We start from the raw sequence: 16759 nt of genomic DNA, 5'->3' as shown, positions 1-16759 counted from the left end.
AAAAAAATCCTAACCTTTTACCTTTTTTGGGATCTAACCCCTGAAATAAAAATTAAGCTAAGCGACAAATAAAGTTTCGCGAAGTCCAAGTTTTTTTTTTATCAAACCTTTGTACATGTGTTCTGTTTCGGGGTTCAAGAGCTCAAGAAAAGAAACAAGTTTGCCACTAAATACGATTTTTATCAAATCAATTACAGCTAAGTACACAGACATAAAGATCTTTTTTACATGCTTTATAGAAATGCATACATAGCTAGAAATAACCCGAACACCCTAGTCCAGTTACGTAATACAAAACACGCCGACCACTTTAGAACCTGCCAATGAAAAAACGAGAAATTATAGATCAACAACACACCCAGCGGTGGAAGAGTATTAGAATTATTCCTTTTATGCATTATTTCTAAATGGTTAGCACTTCACGTAACAACCCACAATATCATAACATATAAGATAACTAAAAAAGAAAGAAAATTTCCAAGCGAGCAAGTTCACGGAGGAAATGAGAATTCAGCTTCCGTTAGAAGTGCTCGCTTGAAAAGAAACTTTTTTGATTTTTTTTGTTGATATACACGTTTGTCTACAAGAAGAATATTACTTTTCAAATTCTAAAAATATTCTACGTACAATATTTTATCCTCATTTTTACACCGTTTTAAAGCAGAATACTGATTTACAAGGTTTTACATGTGTTCTGTGCCTGTGTGCTTGGACTATACAATGGTTTTTTTATTGTTACAATATTATGATGTATCACTCAAAACATTTTCACGTAAAACTGACCACGAAAAAAGATAAATCGGTCACACCGGGAAGAACAGTTTTACGTGAAACTCGTTTTTCGTGATACTTTTTACAAGGCATATACATATAATATTACATATTTACCAAGTTAGCCCCAATACCTACAAATTTACTATACACCCCTCTCTTTTTCAAAAACATATACAGGAGTAATTAATAATGAAGTGAAGAAACGGTAGATGCCACCAGATAATCCTGTACATAACATAGACTGAAGAAATAATTAAACAACCGTTAAAACAGCTAAAAGCAGGTCGCTTTGTTTGTAAAGTTGCACGGCATAATATTATTAAATGCTATGTACACAGTGCTTAGATAACAGTGCTGAAGTATGTTCAAGTTTAAAAAACACTAATTTACACTGTATTGTAAAAAATAATTCGTATTCTTACTCGTGATTGTGAATATTGGACGTTACATAAAGGATGGCTGAGTTAAAATTGTCCTCGTCGTCAGACTTTCGTGGGTAAAAAACCAACAAATCAATAAATTCAATCATAAAATAAACGCAATTTGATTGGACTAAATAATATAAACACTTCGTTGATAAAATCAAAGAACAAAATAAAAATCTCTCTGCCACAACGCAAAAAAAACAACAAGCGAAATACCACGAGAATGGAAATACAGACCTTTAAGAAGCTAATTCTTTTCACATACATATTAAACCACTTGGAATAGAAAAAGAATGCGATACGGTTAAGAAAAACGAGAGCTTCATCTTACAAATATCAATTTTTCGGTATGCAAATATTACTAAATGAACGCAATAAAATTTGAGTAAAAAATGCTTTCTCGATATACACGTTGAAATGTACATATGTCCATATAAACACAAGTTACATCCAACTCAAATTTGAGCTGGTTACAGATAATTTGACAGAAAACAAAAACGAGGAGTTTGTATATATACTTAAATTTGGAAGGAGGATAGTTCGCAGGAGTGTACAAAAAACGTATCTGATGAAATTGTCAAATATTAGATGTTTGTTCGAGCTGCACTACAGTTAAAAAGACTTGATTTGCACAACACCTAATACCCAGTCCTTTAGTTGCTATAACAACATTAAGATGCATTCTATAAAATGCGAAATGACTGAAATAATTAATTTAATCTAAATAATATAAACACAAAAACAATTCTAAAATATTAAAAGGCGCATTAATTCTAAATATACGACAGTTATGAGTATATAGGAAAAATCAAATCCACACTGCAGAAAAAATGTTATATATAATATATACTAAGAAAAAAAAGAAATATGTATTAATATTACAATCACCAAAAACGACAACAACTTACCTACACAATCCCTAAGATAGCTTCGAACTAAAATGGCGCAATTTGTGTTGTCACAGGTAAAAACAACAAATCTGGTTGCATGTAAGCTTTCTCAAAGCTTTCCAGTTTAGCAAGAATGTGTTTTCCATATGTATATTTACGCAGTGTAGCAACATGTGGTCTGATCTTCATCATAAGAACTTTTCGCTGAAGTGGTTCAGCTATATCGATCATTTTCTGCACAACATAATTTGCATATTGATCCTTCATCATCGTGTATAATGCACCGTGTGGTCTAAAAATACAATACATTTATCGTACTGGGAAGAGTTGTAAAATACATTCGGTCTAATTTTTTTTTCTTTTTCCCCTTTTTGATAAAAAACATTCTAAAAAAGTATATTCAAAATTTGAATTACTTAGTTTTTTAACCTTTGTGGATTGCTTTCCACAAACAGCCCTCGAAATAGCGGTCGGTAAGCGAACATTGTCCGACCCAGACGCAAATATGTCAGACGAAAATCAATACAGGCCTGTCATTTTGTCCAGCACGTTTCTGTAGCTACATCTGCCTTTTAATAACTTCAAAAATTAAAAATTGAAACATGCAAAATAATGAGATAATTCAAATATAATCTTGCATCTTTTAATCAATCTTCGTTCCACATCACTTTCGTTTTGTTTTCATCTGCCATGTGCCATCATGGAAGTTTCTTAATCATGATCACACATACCACAACTAAAAAATCTGTTGGGCGGCTCCGTTAAACAAAGTAAGGCTGTGCATTTAAATAAACCAATCAATTCACATTATTATTATTATTTGTAAACTCATCACAAGCGAATGGGAAATAATATGCTTCGTTTTCAAATTAAAAAAAAACTAAAAAAATTACCGCACGTGGGTTTCGTTTTTAAAATTGTTTGAATGAAAATAACACTTGCGACATAAAGAAAAAATTCAATTAAATGGGACCTGCTATGGTTTCCAATTGTTTTGTTAAATGAAGAAATTATCTACAATTAAATCGATGGTATAATGTCTGTTTCGCCTGTAAGTGCAGTTTTGCAGACTTGCTTCATCCGTTCTCTGTCACCGTTTACCTCGGCCGGCATTAATGAAGAACCGCATGGCTGGATTTCTTGCGTGTGACCTGGTTACCAATGACGAAGTGGCCAGGAAATAGAGATTTATGTCTACGCAGTTCTTTTAACTAAGTCAGGAGTCGGTGAATTAGCTAGGATGGTCAGGTTGGCTATGAATAGGCTTGCTTATGGATTAAAATCAGACGTTTTGTCCGACGAAAGTTTGAAACAAGCTACAGACATGTCCGACCAAGCTGGAGATGTGGCGGACATTTTGTCTGAGAGTCTCCAAAAATTATTTTGAGGGTTGCACACACTGAGTTTTCAATGGGAAAAACCCTGTAAACAGTTCCCATAACAACAACAGCAAGAAAAACGAACACAGCAAGGATTTTTAATTTCCAAAATCTTAGAGGAAGCCAGAGTGCTAAGAAATTCTTGTGTTCCACAATAGAAACCTACCCATCAGCATAATTGCAAACTTCTTCAATCAACATGGAACGTTCAGCTCTTGACGCATGAGACACACATTTCTCAATCACATTACTAAAGATAATATATTGTAATATTAAATATATTTCACTATCATCCAATATGCTGTGTCAGCATAAAGCCTAGTAAAAATGTGTGACTAACAAATAAATAACATTCCAACAGGCTTCTTGGTACACATGCATCCATTTTGAAAATGTCCATACATTGCTAGAAATGGTCAACTAGAACAATGAGTTTATGTTTAGCATAAAAAACTTTACTTAACACTAACCTTGCAAATTTATGCTGACTGAGCAATAATACATTTCCACGGACAATATTAACAATAGTTGATTTATCATCGGCACTTCCATGTTCAAGTACATGTTGAATGACATAATTTCCATATTGATCTTGGATCAATCTTTCAGTGTGTTCGTGTAATTCTCCCAGAATTGGAGATGTTTGCTCAGTAGTGCAATGCTCAAGTATGCGTTGAATAACACGACATCCATACGGGTGGGTGGATAATGCAAAAACCTACATTAATTAGAATTTTAAAAGTAGAGAACAGTAGTTTAAGATAGAAATGAGTTTAACAAAACAGACATTTTGGATCCAAAAAGCACTGAAATTCTATTTTTTTTTTAACTATATTCATGTTTATATTTTCTACCTAGTGAGTGTGTATTAACACAAAATCAAAACATTATGTCACACAGGAATCGGTCTATACTTAAGAAACATACCTGTCCTTGGAAAGCATCAATGATGAACTGCAGCTGTACTGAATCCACACACTCGATACACTTTTGAACAACATGGTTACCATTTTGATCCTTTACGCATTTCAAAACATGCCCATCCAATTCACGTACTAATTCACTCTAAAAGTTTTATTGAACTATGTAAAATGTCTACAGCTTTAATGATTAATGCAGACAAATTTTAAAGTCATTCTCATAAATTAAAGCACAAGTTAATAGTAAAAAAGAAATTGACTGTATTGATAAATCTCTCAACACCACACATTTCGTTAAATTCTGATTAAAAAATAAGAACCTACATGTATTGTCATTTCTGGCGGTATCGTCTCCAATGCTTTTTGTATAACTCTGCATCCATACATCTGCAGAGCTAATGGTAGTACATGGCCTTTAATTCTTTGTGCAAGCAGCAATTTTTGTTCAGGAGAGCCAAATTCGAAAAATTTTTGGATAACATAATTTCCAAATACATCGGTCATTAAACTGTAAGCAGCTGTCAAGATCTCGTTAAACACCATGTTTTTCTCCAATATGCTAGCTCTTTCCAGTTTTTGTTGTATAAATCTAGAACCATGTTGATCTTGAGAAAACTCAACTATATGTCTTTGCAGATCATGAAGTTGAAGGTTAGGAAACCTGTTGTTACGAAAATCTTCAAGTAACTTTGACCTTCCACTGTCTCTGCCACCTGCTCTTCTGTATAAACCAGCTGTACTAGAGCCAAATATGGAGCTTCCTAAACCTGCTGTGCCATACCCTCTTCTCATATCATTAGTGGGATTTAGTAAACTGGCGTAGCCCGAGAGTCGACTGTTTGCTGGCGATCCTATATCAAATGTTGTCTGTCCTTGTGAATGAAGTGGTGAAGTATTTGGATTGGTAATGTTCAATGCATTTGCTAATGGTGTATTTACAGAGAGTGAATTGTATGAGCCTACCATTCCCTGTGTATAGACTTGAGCACCAGGACGTTTAGATGGCCCTAATGCACTATACACATCTCTTGGTCCACCCGGAGATGGCAATGGTCCTGTTCCAGTAGACTGAAGATGACCTCCGATTACACCAACCGGAGCAGCTTGCATTGCATTCTGACCAGGGAGGGGTCCAAGTTGACCAGTAGACAAATATCCCAAATTTATTCCTGAGAAAAACAATGCAATATGTAAAACATATTTTTGTGTGTGTCTAATATGCAATTTTTTTAAATTTTACATGAAGAAGAAAGGTTTACCTCTTGGAGGTTGTTGCTGTTGCTGGTTAGCCTGTTGTTGTTGTTGTTGACTATACATCTGGAGTGAAGGTGAAGTCCCACTGTGTATTCCAGGACTAACTGTTGGTGGTCCATTAGCATTTAAAACGACTGGGGACATGACTCGCACAGTTTGTCCAAGGTGGTTCGTCATAGGTGCAGTCATTCTACCATTAATAATAACAGGGTTGCCATGTTGATCATAAAATGTGGATCCAGCTGGAAAATTAATAGGTGCCTGAACCATGTATCCTGCAGGAATTTGTTGTTGTTGACCCTGCATTTGTTGAGGTCCTTGTGAAGACGAGGTTGTTGATGTAGTTGGTGTCCGTGGATCTTGTGAAGGTTGTGGCTGTCCCTGGACAAATTGGCCACCATTTTGGTTGGCATAAACATATGGCTGAATACCATAAGCAGCTGCATACTGAGGGTGAATGACAGTTGTTTGTCCATTTGCATTTACAATAGGAATACCACCATTTTGACCATATGGATCTTGGCCTCCAGCAGTATTTGCAACAAAATATGGGCTACCCATACCCATAGCTTGTTGTTGACCAAATACAAAATGTTGTGGTTGACCTTGTTGCTGCTGTTGAGTAGCTGCCATTGCATTGGATACAGCGACACCTTGTGTCTGTTCCTGTATACTAGGTTCGTAACCAATTTGATTCGGCTCTATGGTACTGCCATTCTGGTCCACATTTTGAGCGAATGGTATAGGAGATGTAACTTGATCTTCCTGAGCACCAGATGATGTAGAGCTTGGTTTACTGGATGGGTTGTTACCTGAGATCATTGGTCCTAATGCAGCAGCAGTGTCTTGTGAATTTAATGGCAGAGGGGACTCATTTCTACTGCTACTAGCTTGTTGTCCACCCCTAAATGATAAAATTTATATATATTATGTTTAGGTTAAAAAGATACATCATAATTTCTTTAGAATTGTAACACTAATAATAAAACATTCCAAAGCAAGACAAAATATTTAAAGTAAAATAAAACTACTGTGTGATACAATACTGCCACAAGTGGGCAAGAGCAAAAAATTTTATTGTCAAGCCCGACATTAAAAAATAACAGTACTTACATAAAAAGAGTTGGTTCTTCTGATTCATTTTGAGAATGCTGGGAGTTATTTTCAATTTCATCTTCTTCTTCAAAAGGAGACTTTCTTGCCACAACATTTCCATTTGGTAATTGCGTGTTGGACACCTCCTAGAAAGAAAGAAATTAAACACTCTAACAAACTTTAGGTAGACACCTGTACACCTGAAGTAAAATTTTTGCACTGAAATTTATTTCAGGATGTGCAAACTGATATGCGCTTTAACTTGCACCTTAAAGGGAACCCGAGGTAAAAATGATGCTGAACTTATAAAGACAAAGTTGGTTAACAAGTGTTTTTGAATTTTTTGGAAATCTCTTTTCATTCTAAGATATTTAGAATTAAAGGTATTTCAGATTTAATTATGCTGCATGAATTAATCATATTTAAGTAATAGCAAATTTTGACATTTGTCAGTAATTTTAGACCTGTCAAAGAATGTGCATTTAAACTTTTTAATGCATAGGTATTATAAAGTTGATTAACATAAACTTTTTGCCAAAATGACCCTCATTTGCTCGTCCCAGGTTTCCTAATTTTTTGCTCATGATCCAAAACTAAGTATCTGCAAATTGGTTTGCAATAACTTTTCTGGGTAAACTTATATGTTTACTCACAAAATTTGATTGCAAACCAACATAGTATTTTTATCAATTCACTGCTAAAATATGTTCCACAATAATAAGTGATTTGCTTGACACAAATTTTGAAAAAGTGTTTTTTCAGATTTTTTCAAGGATGTAAAAACTATGATTTAACATATTTTATCGCAGTTTTGTTTGGTATTACTAATAGTTTTTACTCTATATGATGAGATACACAAAATTTGGAAAAGTAACTTTTACATGGCGTGCTTTAGTAAAATATATTGGTTCATATTGTCATATTGATATAAACCTACTAGATTTCCATTTATATTCATTCCCTTCATGTGGTTTTCGATTTCATGACCACCCGGTGACGATGCTAAGACATATTCAACCATGTGCACACCCAACACAGAACCATCTGCAGATCGGGGAGATGTCACTTGCTGTGGTGGTCCATACTGCTCCGGTCTTCTTTGGACCATTGTAATAGGTTGTGAGATGGCATGCTCTGATTTATCATTGCTTCCATCAGCACCCATACTCCAAGAGGATTCTTGCCAATGATTTTCAAAAGTAAACATGTTGTGTGACTTGCGAACTTGAGTAGTTTTATCCCAGGCTTCCTAGAAAATCCAACAAACAATCACAACAACTGTCGGTCACTCTGTTCAACAATAACATAAGAGAAATACGCACCTGTGGATTTTGATTATCGTCGGTTGCAACACTCCACTTGCCACCAGCTATATCACTATTCCCATTCAAGTACACTCCAATGCCTGTTGACTCTTTCTGATTAGATTTATTAATTTTAGATATAGGTTTAGAAGTTGAAAAACCAGAATTCACTGAATTTACATCGGCCGGTGAAACATTAAAGTGAATTTTTTCCGGTTGGTCTGTGGCATATTGTCTATCTCGCTCATTAATTTTATACTTCCGTTCGTTCTGATAACTGCTATCAACTGGTGTATTTTGTTGTTGCCAAATGATGTCGCGCATACCAACTACACACGATGAAATCGTTCAATGACCTGATAAAGATTAGGACTAACATTTAAAACTACATTACATTCATTTTTCCAACCTATGCTATAAGGGCAGGATTGCTAACTTAAAAAGGAAAATTTTAATGGGAAGAATTTATTGATTTGATTCACAAAAAATTTATTCTTTGATTGCATGGCTTTATAATAGTTAAACAGATCTTGTCACTGCATATAAAACTGAACACAATGTTTAAATACTGTACATAATAACATGACAGCTGATGGTTTTTTCCAACTACACAAACATTGTGTGTAGTTGGTTATGCCTTTCCCTTATATGCCATCTTTGTTTAAACTTCTTTACGTTTTTTGTGCTCCCTAGACCTTTTGAGGCAAAACAGAAGGAGGTCAAACAGAAGCCAGCCTGTGACGAAAAACATTAGGAACTGAGTTATATTTTTTCGCGACTAGATGGATGAAAACAAATTTCAGTTAAACTTTTCCTTTAAAAACAGTTTAAAACCACTGTGGTTAAATAAAATTGTAAGAGGGATTAGGGTTTTGAATATGTCATAAAAGGCACAAAATAGTAGCTACAATTTTCTGTCACTGTGACATCATCTGCCTAATTACCTTCCTTCAAAAGTGTAGCAAACCAAGTAAATTTCTTAACATTTAGTAGAAAAGGCATATAAACATAAGTTTTTAAAAAAATTACAGGAAGCAATGGTCCTGGTGAATTTGTTCACAATGAAAATATTTTTGCAAAACTGATTCGATCTTCACATAATAAATCTATGGTAAGATTCCACCCCTTATTTATTATACTGCTCCTAAATAGCTGAATGGTGAAGTCTAATAGGTAACAAACGTTTAATTTAATCCACAAAAAACCAAGAGAAGGAATGAACTGCATGCTTTTTTAGGAGAGGCGTATAATAGTCGTTTATATGCAAATGGATTAAGCCATTTTATTAATAGCACATAAAAAATATTGAATTTTATAAGAACTTGGCCAATGTGGCACACTGAAAATACTTATGTGCAAAAATTTCCCTTGTACCAAGCAAGAGGAGCTTCTAAAACTAGGTTCACACTTCCCTGGAATTTGCCAAAAAAGCTTTCCCGACCAAGTGACTGTAATGCAAGTCTACTTTCATTTAAGACTTCTACCTCTTGTGTTTTTGGCAAATTATAATGGGGAACACTTTTTTTTCAATTTACACAGATTATAAAATATGTTATTGTTTGATTGAGCTATAGCAGTATATCATTTTTTTTTCAATGGCTTTAAGTAAAACTTAGGTTTTTGTTATTTTCTGGGTTAGTTACTTCAAATATTTATTACTTGGCGATGCACATTTTTTGATAGTCATACAAAGAAGAATTCTGCTGCTGAGTAAATAAACAATGACGACAGAACACAAAAAGGCTAGGTAAATGTAGCTAAATTCTAATCTGTTAAATTACATCATTCTTTTTTCAGTTATTTCTAAAGTTTATATTTAAGGCTTATATCTCTTAGATGTGTGAAACTTGCCAAAATAGGCATTAACGAAGCTTAATCCTGGCTTTAAGGCCAAAAGGACAAATTTTTATAGCACATTTTCCACTTGGCAAAGTCTTAAAAGTCTATTCCTAGCCTAATGAGAGGGTGCCAATAATCCGCAAACGCCCACTGATTTTAGGGCGAGTTTTAGAGACTTTTTGAATTAAATTGACAGTTGTTTGCCGAAACTGCCCGCACTTTCCTGAACACGCCTGGAACATTCCCAAAACCTTGTAACATAAACATGGCAAACGACAGTTGAAATAATGCGTTTGAAGAGAAAGGAATTTTATAGCTATATAAGTTATTTATCAAGTAAATCTTGTCAAAAATCATAAAAAAACAGTTATTTTAAGAACTTCGCTACCATATAGCTTATTTCAATTTTTATACTTTTTTAAATAATTTCTCGAGAGTCATTTGTGGTGAATCTTTATTTTCTTTGGGTCTTTTTCTTTTTTTCTTTTTCTTATTGTTCGGGACCATGCGGGCTTTTTCGGGATAATACCTGAATTTTTTTAAAACACCAAACTCACCTGAAAACGCCCTCACTTTTTACAACGTATGCGGCTTATTGGCACACTCATAGCCTAATTCGTTGAATTTGAAGACTTGCAGATAATAAGTATATAAATGAAATTTTGCTTGAACAAATATTTTCACTACTATCTTAGCAACCACTGCCAAGATAATAGTGAAAGACAATAAGTGACCTAAATACATGACCTTTTAGTCTATAGAAAATTCCTAACAAAGCTACAATCCTTACTTGTTGTGATGTCTAACTATCATAGAATGTAAATGAATGAATGTAAATTTAATCTCAGTTAACACTACATAAGAACTTTTTGGTCTCATTTAGCTACAAATGCAGTTAACGTGTAGGTTTTTTTTAACAAAACCTGTAAGATTGCCTGGCCCATGATTTTTGGATGTTTGTCAGTTAGGCTAGCTCCTTTTCTACTTAGAAACTAATCTTTAAGAATTGGCTTTAAGAAATCCAAAATGTGCACGATTATTGGGAGGAGAGAATGCAAAATTTAAGCTTTGAATATACAGAAAAACGAAGAATTACTGCGAGGTCGTAAGCTCGTTTTGAAAGTCGCACTACATCTGAACCCCCTCGCAAATGAAAAAACTACATGGACTTTCAAAAAAAGCTGTAACTTTACATTCATTAAAACAATGTTATACATTAAAAGAATAAAGTATTCCTTAGAATTTACCAGATTATGGTCGTGTGTTTTCGAATCTACTTCGATGTCATCTTGGTACCATGTTTTCATGGTCAGATATCGAACATGCCAGATCCACAATGCTTTGCACAATAACAAGCTCGACCTTGTTCATTATGGCGGGAAACACACAAAAGAAGACAAAACTTTTTCCATTTTCAAAAATCTACACTTTCCAGCATGAAAAATAAATAAAAATAGTGCGTCCGTACCTTAAGAATTTTTTTATATATACTGGTAACCAATATATACAGCGCAGAATGAAGTTTTTAGGAAGCAATCTCGTATCGTTTACCAGACATAAAAATGGATGGAAGCACCGTGGTGGAAATGTAGGTATAAGAACAGCCAACAACTTTTCCACTGAAACTAATGCATTTAATAGCGTTACAGTCTCTTGAGAGCAACGGTTAAAAGTTAAATGCTCCGTCGACACTATTTTATTCTCCCTAGGGTTTGTTTGAGAGTAAAATAAAGTTGAGAAGCGCTCAAGTGTGGGTAATTTTTTTCAATAAAAATAACTTTTTTTGAAAACATTTAATTTTAGCCAGAACAAATTTTAATATTAGTTCGGGTTTCTACATGCAGTAGGATAACAAAATAACTAGTTTTATATTTATAAGTTTTCAAGCACCACATCTCATATCAACATCGTCCCAATACTCTCTTTCTCAAGCCTGGAAACGAGGTATCAATGACTAAATTTTACCAAGAATTTTCTGAAGCGCCAAGATCAGATACATTCTGGCCATATTAGCTAATTTAAGCAACCCTTTTCCATTACGATTATTACAGAGCTTTCTGGTATTATTGTACAGACCTTTTATCATGCAAAAAATTCCACATAACATGCGTTTCTCAATTTTAAAAAGATAAAGCATAATTCTCAAAATAGTAACTGCTGTTTCTTTTATGTTTTTTTTTTTTTTTTGCTTTCAGCAAAATATAGGAAAACTTTTTAGAAGTGAACGTACCTTAAACATTTGCTTTTTTCCGTAATTAAAATTTCACTTTCGAAAGCCTTATCAGCATGATAAATTTGCCAGAGTAGATATCTGCCTCTGAGAGAAAAAGGAACGCATACCTACGCGACCTCGTATCCAGGACTATTATTAAGTTCTACAACCCCGGACCTAAATTTGGGCAAAGAAGATTGAAATCTCAACGTTCGTAACCACAAACTTTAAAAAGCCTGTCTACGTAAGTATAACACGCACTACAAACCTTACAACGTTCATTTCTTCGCAGCTGAGCTTCTTTCATTTCTTTGGATAGATTCAAAATCTTACAGTCACTTATTTTTGATTCGCTGGCGTTAGCACGCTCAAATGTCTATTTATTTCGGACCTTTACGGATCGAGGAGGTTGTTCCATAATAAGGACACTGTGGAAAGAGCATTTTTTAATTAGTACTGTCCTTAGGAATGTGGAGACGATGCTTTAAGAGTGAATACTTATTAAATTAAGCACCAGAGACTTGTGTTTGTTTTATATTTTATATTTGATGCCTGTATGCACAATGAGGATGGATATGAATAAATAATCAGATAGTTTATGTTGAAATTTTTTGTTTATATAACACTCCAGACAGAGTTCTGCTGTCAATTTGTGCCAAATAGCTAAATGGGGAGAAGTATTCTTCGTCGCTCGTTCGGAGCGCCCTTCTTGTGATGCTTTTATACCAATGCATTATCAGTTATAAAATTTTAATAAAAAAAAGAAAACACCCACGAATTGAGTCATACTACTGGATTTTAATTAACTAAAGAAGTTTTTTCTGCTGCGTAACTTCAAAAATCAAAAAAGCGTTGGATCTGATATCGTATCGATGGAAAACCACAACAGGAGAAATTGTTGTTTTCTGAAATCAACATTAATTCGAGGAAGAAAATAAAGGTCATATAGATATTTCCTGAAGGAAAGTTAAAGTCGTTTCATCATGCAATCAGATTGTCAACAACTCTTAAATTATTTTAACCACTCCTCGAAGTATATATGGTAGATGGATATTTTGAGCTGAGAATTAATGTTCAATATTTGTGTTGTGGAATTAAAAACTTGTTTTTTACATCCGTATTGTAAAATTTTAAAATTTAATTATGATGCATGAATTATGATGTCATATATTTCAGAAATAGATCTTTTGACATTTTTTGTTATTAGTAATTTTTGTCACGTCCGGAGATAAGCATTTATATTTTATTAATGAATCGAGTCGTATTAACTAACGCGAAAATGCCAAGATGACACTTTATTGCTCGTTTCAGGTCTCTTAGATTTGATCTGACCTTGATTTGGTATTACGCATATCCAGTGAAACCTGTAAATATTTTCAACATGGACAGTTTACGTTTAACTTTATGATGTCTCTTTGTTATATATAAACAATTGATTTTTTGCAAAGATATTAAATTTCAGGGGGGATTGTCTAAATTTTGGAGGCGATTGTTTATAAAGAAAACATGCAATCCAAGACAGGAATTAAACCTGGGTCTCAGGGACTTTTCACCTCTTTTTATACAAAAACAGTGAGAGAAACAAAGATCTTTGGGAAGGTTTCGCGCTATCCTATTTTTTAAAGCAAAAGGAAAATCACGTGCATTGCTGTTCGTATGCGAATATAACATAGGTGTTTTAAAAAAGTTGTTTTGAAATACTGTGAAGTGATATGCAACTTCAGCAACTAAAAAAAGAAAACGCATTCCATATACCAACTAACTAAAAATATCAATAATCTTCTTTTCAATCTGTCTGAAGACAACACAGGACTTTCACATAATCTTAATAACTGTAAAAAATGTTAATAAAGTTGATATAGATTAACATCTTTCTCAATATGTTTACATTTTCTCGATTTTAGTCACGTGAAACAAGCAACCAATGAACAGCTGTGATCGAATGATTGTCGCAACTTAAGCTGCCGACACCCAAGCCAATATCAGTTGTCACCTTTGTTCCGTCTATGTCATCTCCACGTCATCTCGTTACTTATTGCCTGGATCTTTCGAGTATACTCTACACTTACAATATTATGTTTGTCCTCCACCAGGCTGGTTCCCAAACACAATGCATTTTCCCAACCTCGTCTTCAGGGCTTCTTAATTATGTACAAAAACATGAAAAACCTGCCCCATGTTTCATGACGATGTAAGAACAAGCATTGGGGACATGGGTGCTTATTGTAATACTAAAATATATTGCTTTAAAATTAGGAGGCTAGGGTTTTCCTAATTTCTGTATAAAAATTTTTTTATTATTATTAACAGGGACTTTTCTTTAAGCCACCTTTAATGGAACGTGATATTAGAGACTTGTGCAAGCAGCAACTGTAGCAAACTGTTAGGTGGCAAATTTTAATGTAGAACAAATAAGTATTTGGGATAAGTAAACCCTTCCCTCAAAAACCTCAGCATGAATTCTATTATTTTGTAATCTTTTTCAATAATCTTCTGATCAAAAAGGTTTACCCCGCCCACCTAAAAAAATAAAATTGGTTTGTTACTTAATAAATACTTACGTTTAAAGATGAATGTAATTGTTTGTTGTGTTATTCTCTCGTGTTATTCTCTCATTAATGAAAAATCAAAAACATGCTCAATTAAAACCCTAGTAATTGGAACGCCCAAATGATAGTAAGAAAAGCATCTTAGTTTCCATGATCCTCATGCTATATTAACATTGCGTATTCTGTTGATAAAAGATAGAAGCATGCATAGTAAGTGGCAAACAGGAACTTGCTTAAAAAAATCCTTTGTAAAAGATCAACCTTTACCAGTTATTTTTTTGTGTTTTGAGCATGCTTTGTTGCAGTGTATTTCCGCGTTTAATTCAAACCGCCAGAAACCTAAAAGACAATCAACGAATTGATTGGATTTATAGAGAATGGGAAAGTAAACGTATAAAGTTACAGCTGTCTATATAACATCGACTACTTGTTTCTTTAGCCTTCTCTATTATGGAGAATAAAGATAATAAACTTATTAAAACGTATTTCTTTGAACTGCGATCTCACAATATAGACACGCTCAACCACGCGAACAAATGTTTTCATGCGTTAGTGAATATATAAGACTGGTCGTTAGCCCGTAGAAAATCCACTGAATTTCGCACATCCCAGCAAAGTCGATAAGAATATACTGCGTTTGTTATTTTTTAGCTTAAAAATTTGTGCACGGTTAGCACGACGGCTACTACAGAGACGTTAGTCCTAAAGATCTTCAGTCGCTTTCCTAGACGTATACAGTTGTGGGTAGCTATTTCTGCAACGTCGATTTTATAGAATAAAAAAAACGAGAATAGCTGCTATGCAAGAGGTTTAAATTCCCAAGAAAGCTGCTCATATATATACTTCATTGAGATATGCTACTGAAGGAACTTATCAAAGAGAAAAACATCGTCATGGAAAATCTTATACTGTGCTATTTGGATGTAGTGAGATAAATTGATGATTTTGTGATGAATATACTAAAAGAAGAAAAAAAGGGTTACGAAAATAAAGTTTTTAGATGTTTTGTTAAAAGTTTTCTAGTTAAATATAGAGAAGATTTTTGAATAAGAAGTAGTCGAATCCCAAACAGAACTGTATCTTAACAGCAAACTGTTTGGTCAGTGCATTCTCTCAAGTACATTTCCTTGCAGCCTGCTCTCCACCCTCGCAAGTGAAAAAAAACACTGATGGAGAATACCTCGTTGTGTTAATTCTGATATCGCCTGTTTTTTATTATCTTTAAGTTAACCACAGTTATTTTGAAATTCAATGTGAAGTTCCGTAAAGAACTGCGTTTCAGAGTGAAGACACACAAAGGACTTTTTAAAGTGGGAACTTTCCCCGAATTGATTTTAACAAAATGCAAACAACTAAATAAACCAATCTGAAGAATGTGATATATATTTTATTCAATCAACAGGTCGATACCGTTCCCGGGCATCGAAGTTGTTGTCGACGGGTACGGTTGCAGGAAATTTTAAACGCCAGTGATGGTGAGACTAATTTAAATGTTGACGTTGTTGAATGTTGTTTCTGATTTTTGTTCTTGAAGTTTTTACTCTCCGATAGGGTTAAATGTCACGTTGAGTTTAGGTGCAGGTAGACTGTGTCGCATATTTGGCTGGCAGGACAGTTAGACGGTGTATTGCTAGTCCAACGGACCGCTTAAAGTTCGATGTCGTTAAAAAATAAAATTCAAGGGAAATTTTTGCATTGTCTCTCAAGGAAAAAACATTCCCCAAGCATTTTTTTTTTATTTTGCAGAATAAATTCCCATGAAAGTTCAAAAATTAATTATTAATGCTTAGTACAAAGAAAACATGTTGCAGATACGCGCGGAGTGCTAACAGCAATACGTCAAACGTAATTTCCCTTTCAAAGAAAGTTATTTTTATCGGTTTAAACAAAGCGCAGCCAAAAGTCTGTCGTTACCTTTTTCATCTAAAACAATCACCCCGAAATATTATTTTGGTGGAACAACCCACAACCCAAATTGCAGTCTAGTAAAAATAATCCCGGCTAGAATAAAAAGCTCCTATACTAAATTTATGAAAAACCTTAAAAGAATAGAAATAAGGCCAGTCAGTTAGGATGCTTTCTAAATATATCTATGTTTGTAGTCAAAGTCTTAAAATA

General features: G+C 34.0%; 1 protein-coding gene across 2 annotated transcripts; it reads right to left on the bottom strand.

Moving 5' to 3' along the window:
• Window positions 1-159: 159 nt before the first annotated feature.
• LOC130647696 (pumilio homolog 2-like) lies at window positions 160-11491 on the bottom strand. 2 transcript variants are annotated; one of them, XM_057453643.1, is made up of 10 exons: window positions 11349-11491; window positions 8060-8397; window positions 7675-7986; window positions 6756-6883; window positions 5648-6546; window positions 4713-5557; window positions 4396-4533; window positions 3939-4186; window positions 3635-3718; window positions 160-2381 (listed from the first exon to the last, which is right to left on the bottom strand). In XM_057453643.1, the coding sequence occupies exons 2-10, from the start codon at window positions 8363-8365 to the stop codon at window positions 2135-2137; spliced, it is 3207 nt and encodes a 1068-aa protein (XP_057309626.1). In that variant the 5' UTR covers window positions 8366-8397; window positions 11349-11491; the 3' UTR covers window positions 160-2134. The 2 variants fall into 2 exon arrangements, with proteins under 2 accessions (XP_057309626.1, XP_057309625.1); XM_057453642.1 differs by lacking the exon at window positions 11349-11491 and adding an exon at window positions 11128-11235.
• Between the last annotated feature and the right edge of the window lie 5268 nt (window positions 11492-16759).

Source organism: Hydractinia symbiolongicarpus, chromosome 6 (assembly GCF_029227915.1).
Source record: "Hydractinia symbiolongicarpus strain clone_291-10 chromosome 6, HSymV2.1, whole genome shotgun sequence".
In the NCBI taxonomy this organism is placed as follows: domain Eukaryota; kingdom Metazoa; phylum Cnidaria; class Hydrozoa; order Anthoathecata; family Hydractiniidae; genus Hydractinia; species Hydractinia symbiolongicarpus.
The sequence above is the reverse complement of the archived record's forward strand: the minus strand, read 5'-3'. Positions and strand labels throughout refer to the sequence as shown.

Coding starts and splice junctions, on each gene's coding strand:
- LOC130647696 (XM_057453643.1), bottom strand. CDS start 8,365: ATGCGCGACATCATTTGGCAACAACAAAATACACCAGTTGATAGCAGT. Junction 7,987..8,059: donor ACGATAATCAAAATCCACAG/GTGCGTATTTCT, acceptor TGGATTTTCTAG/GAAGCCTGGGATAAAACTAC. Junction 6,547..6,755: donor GAAGAACCAACTCTTTTTAT/GTAAGTACTGTT, acceptor TTTATCATTTAG/GGGTGGACAACAAGCTAGTA.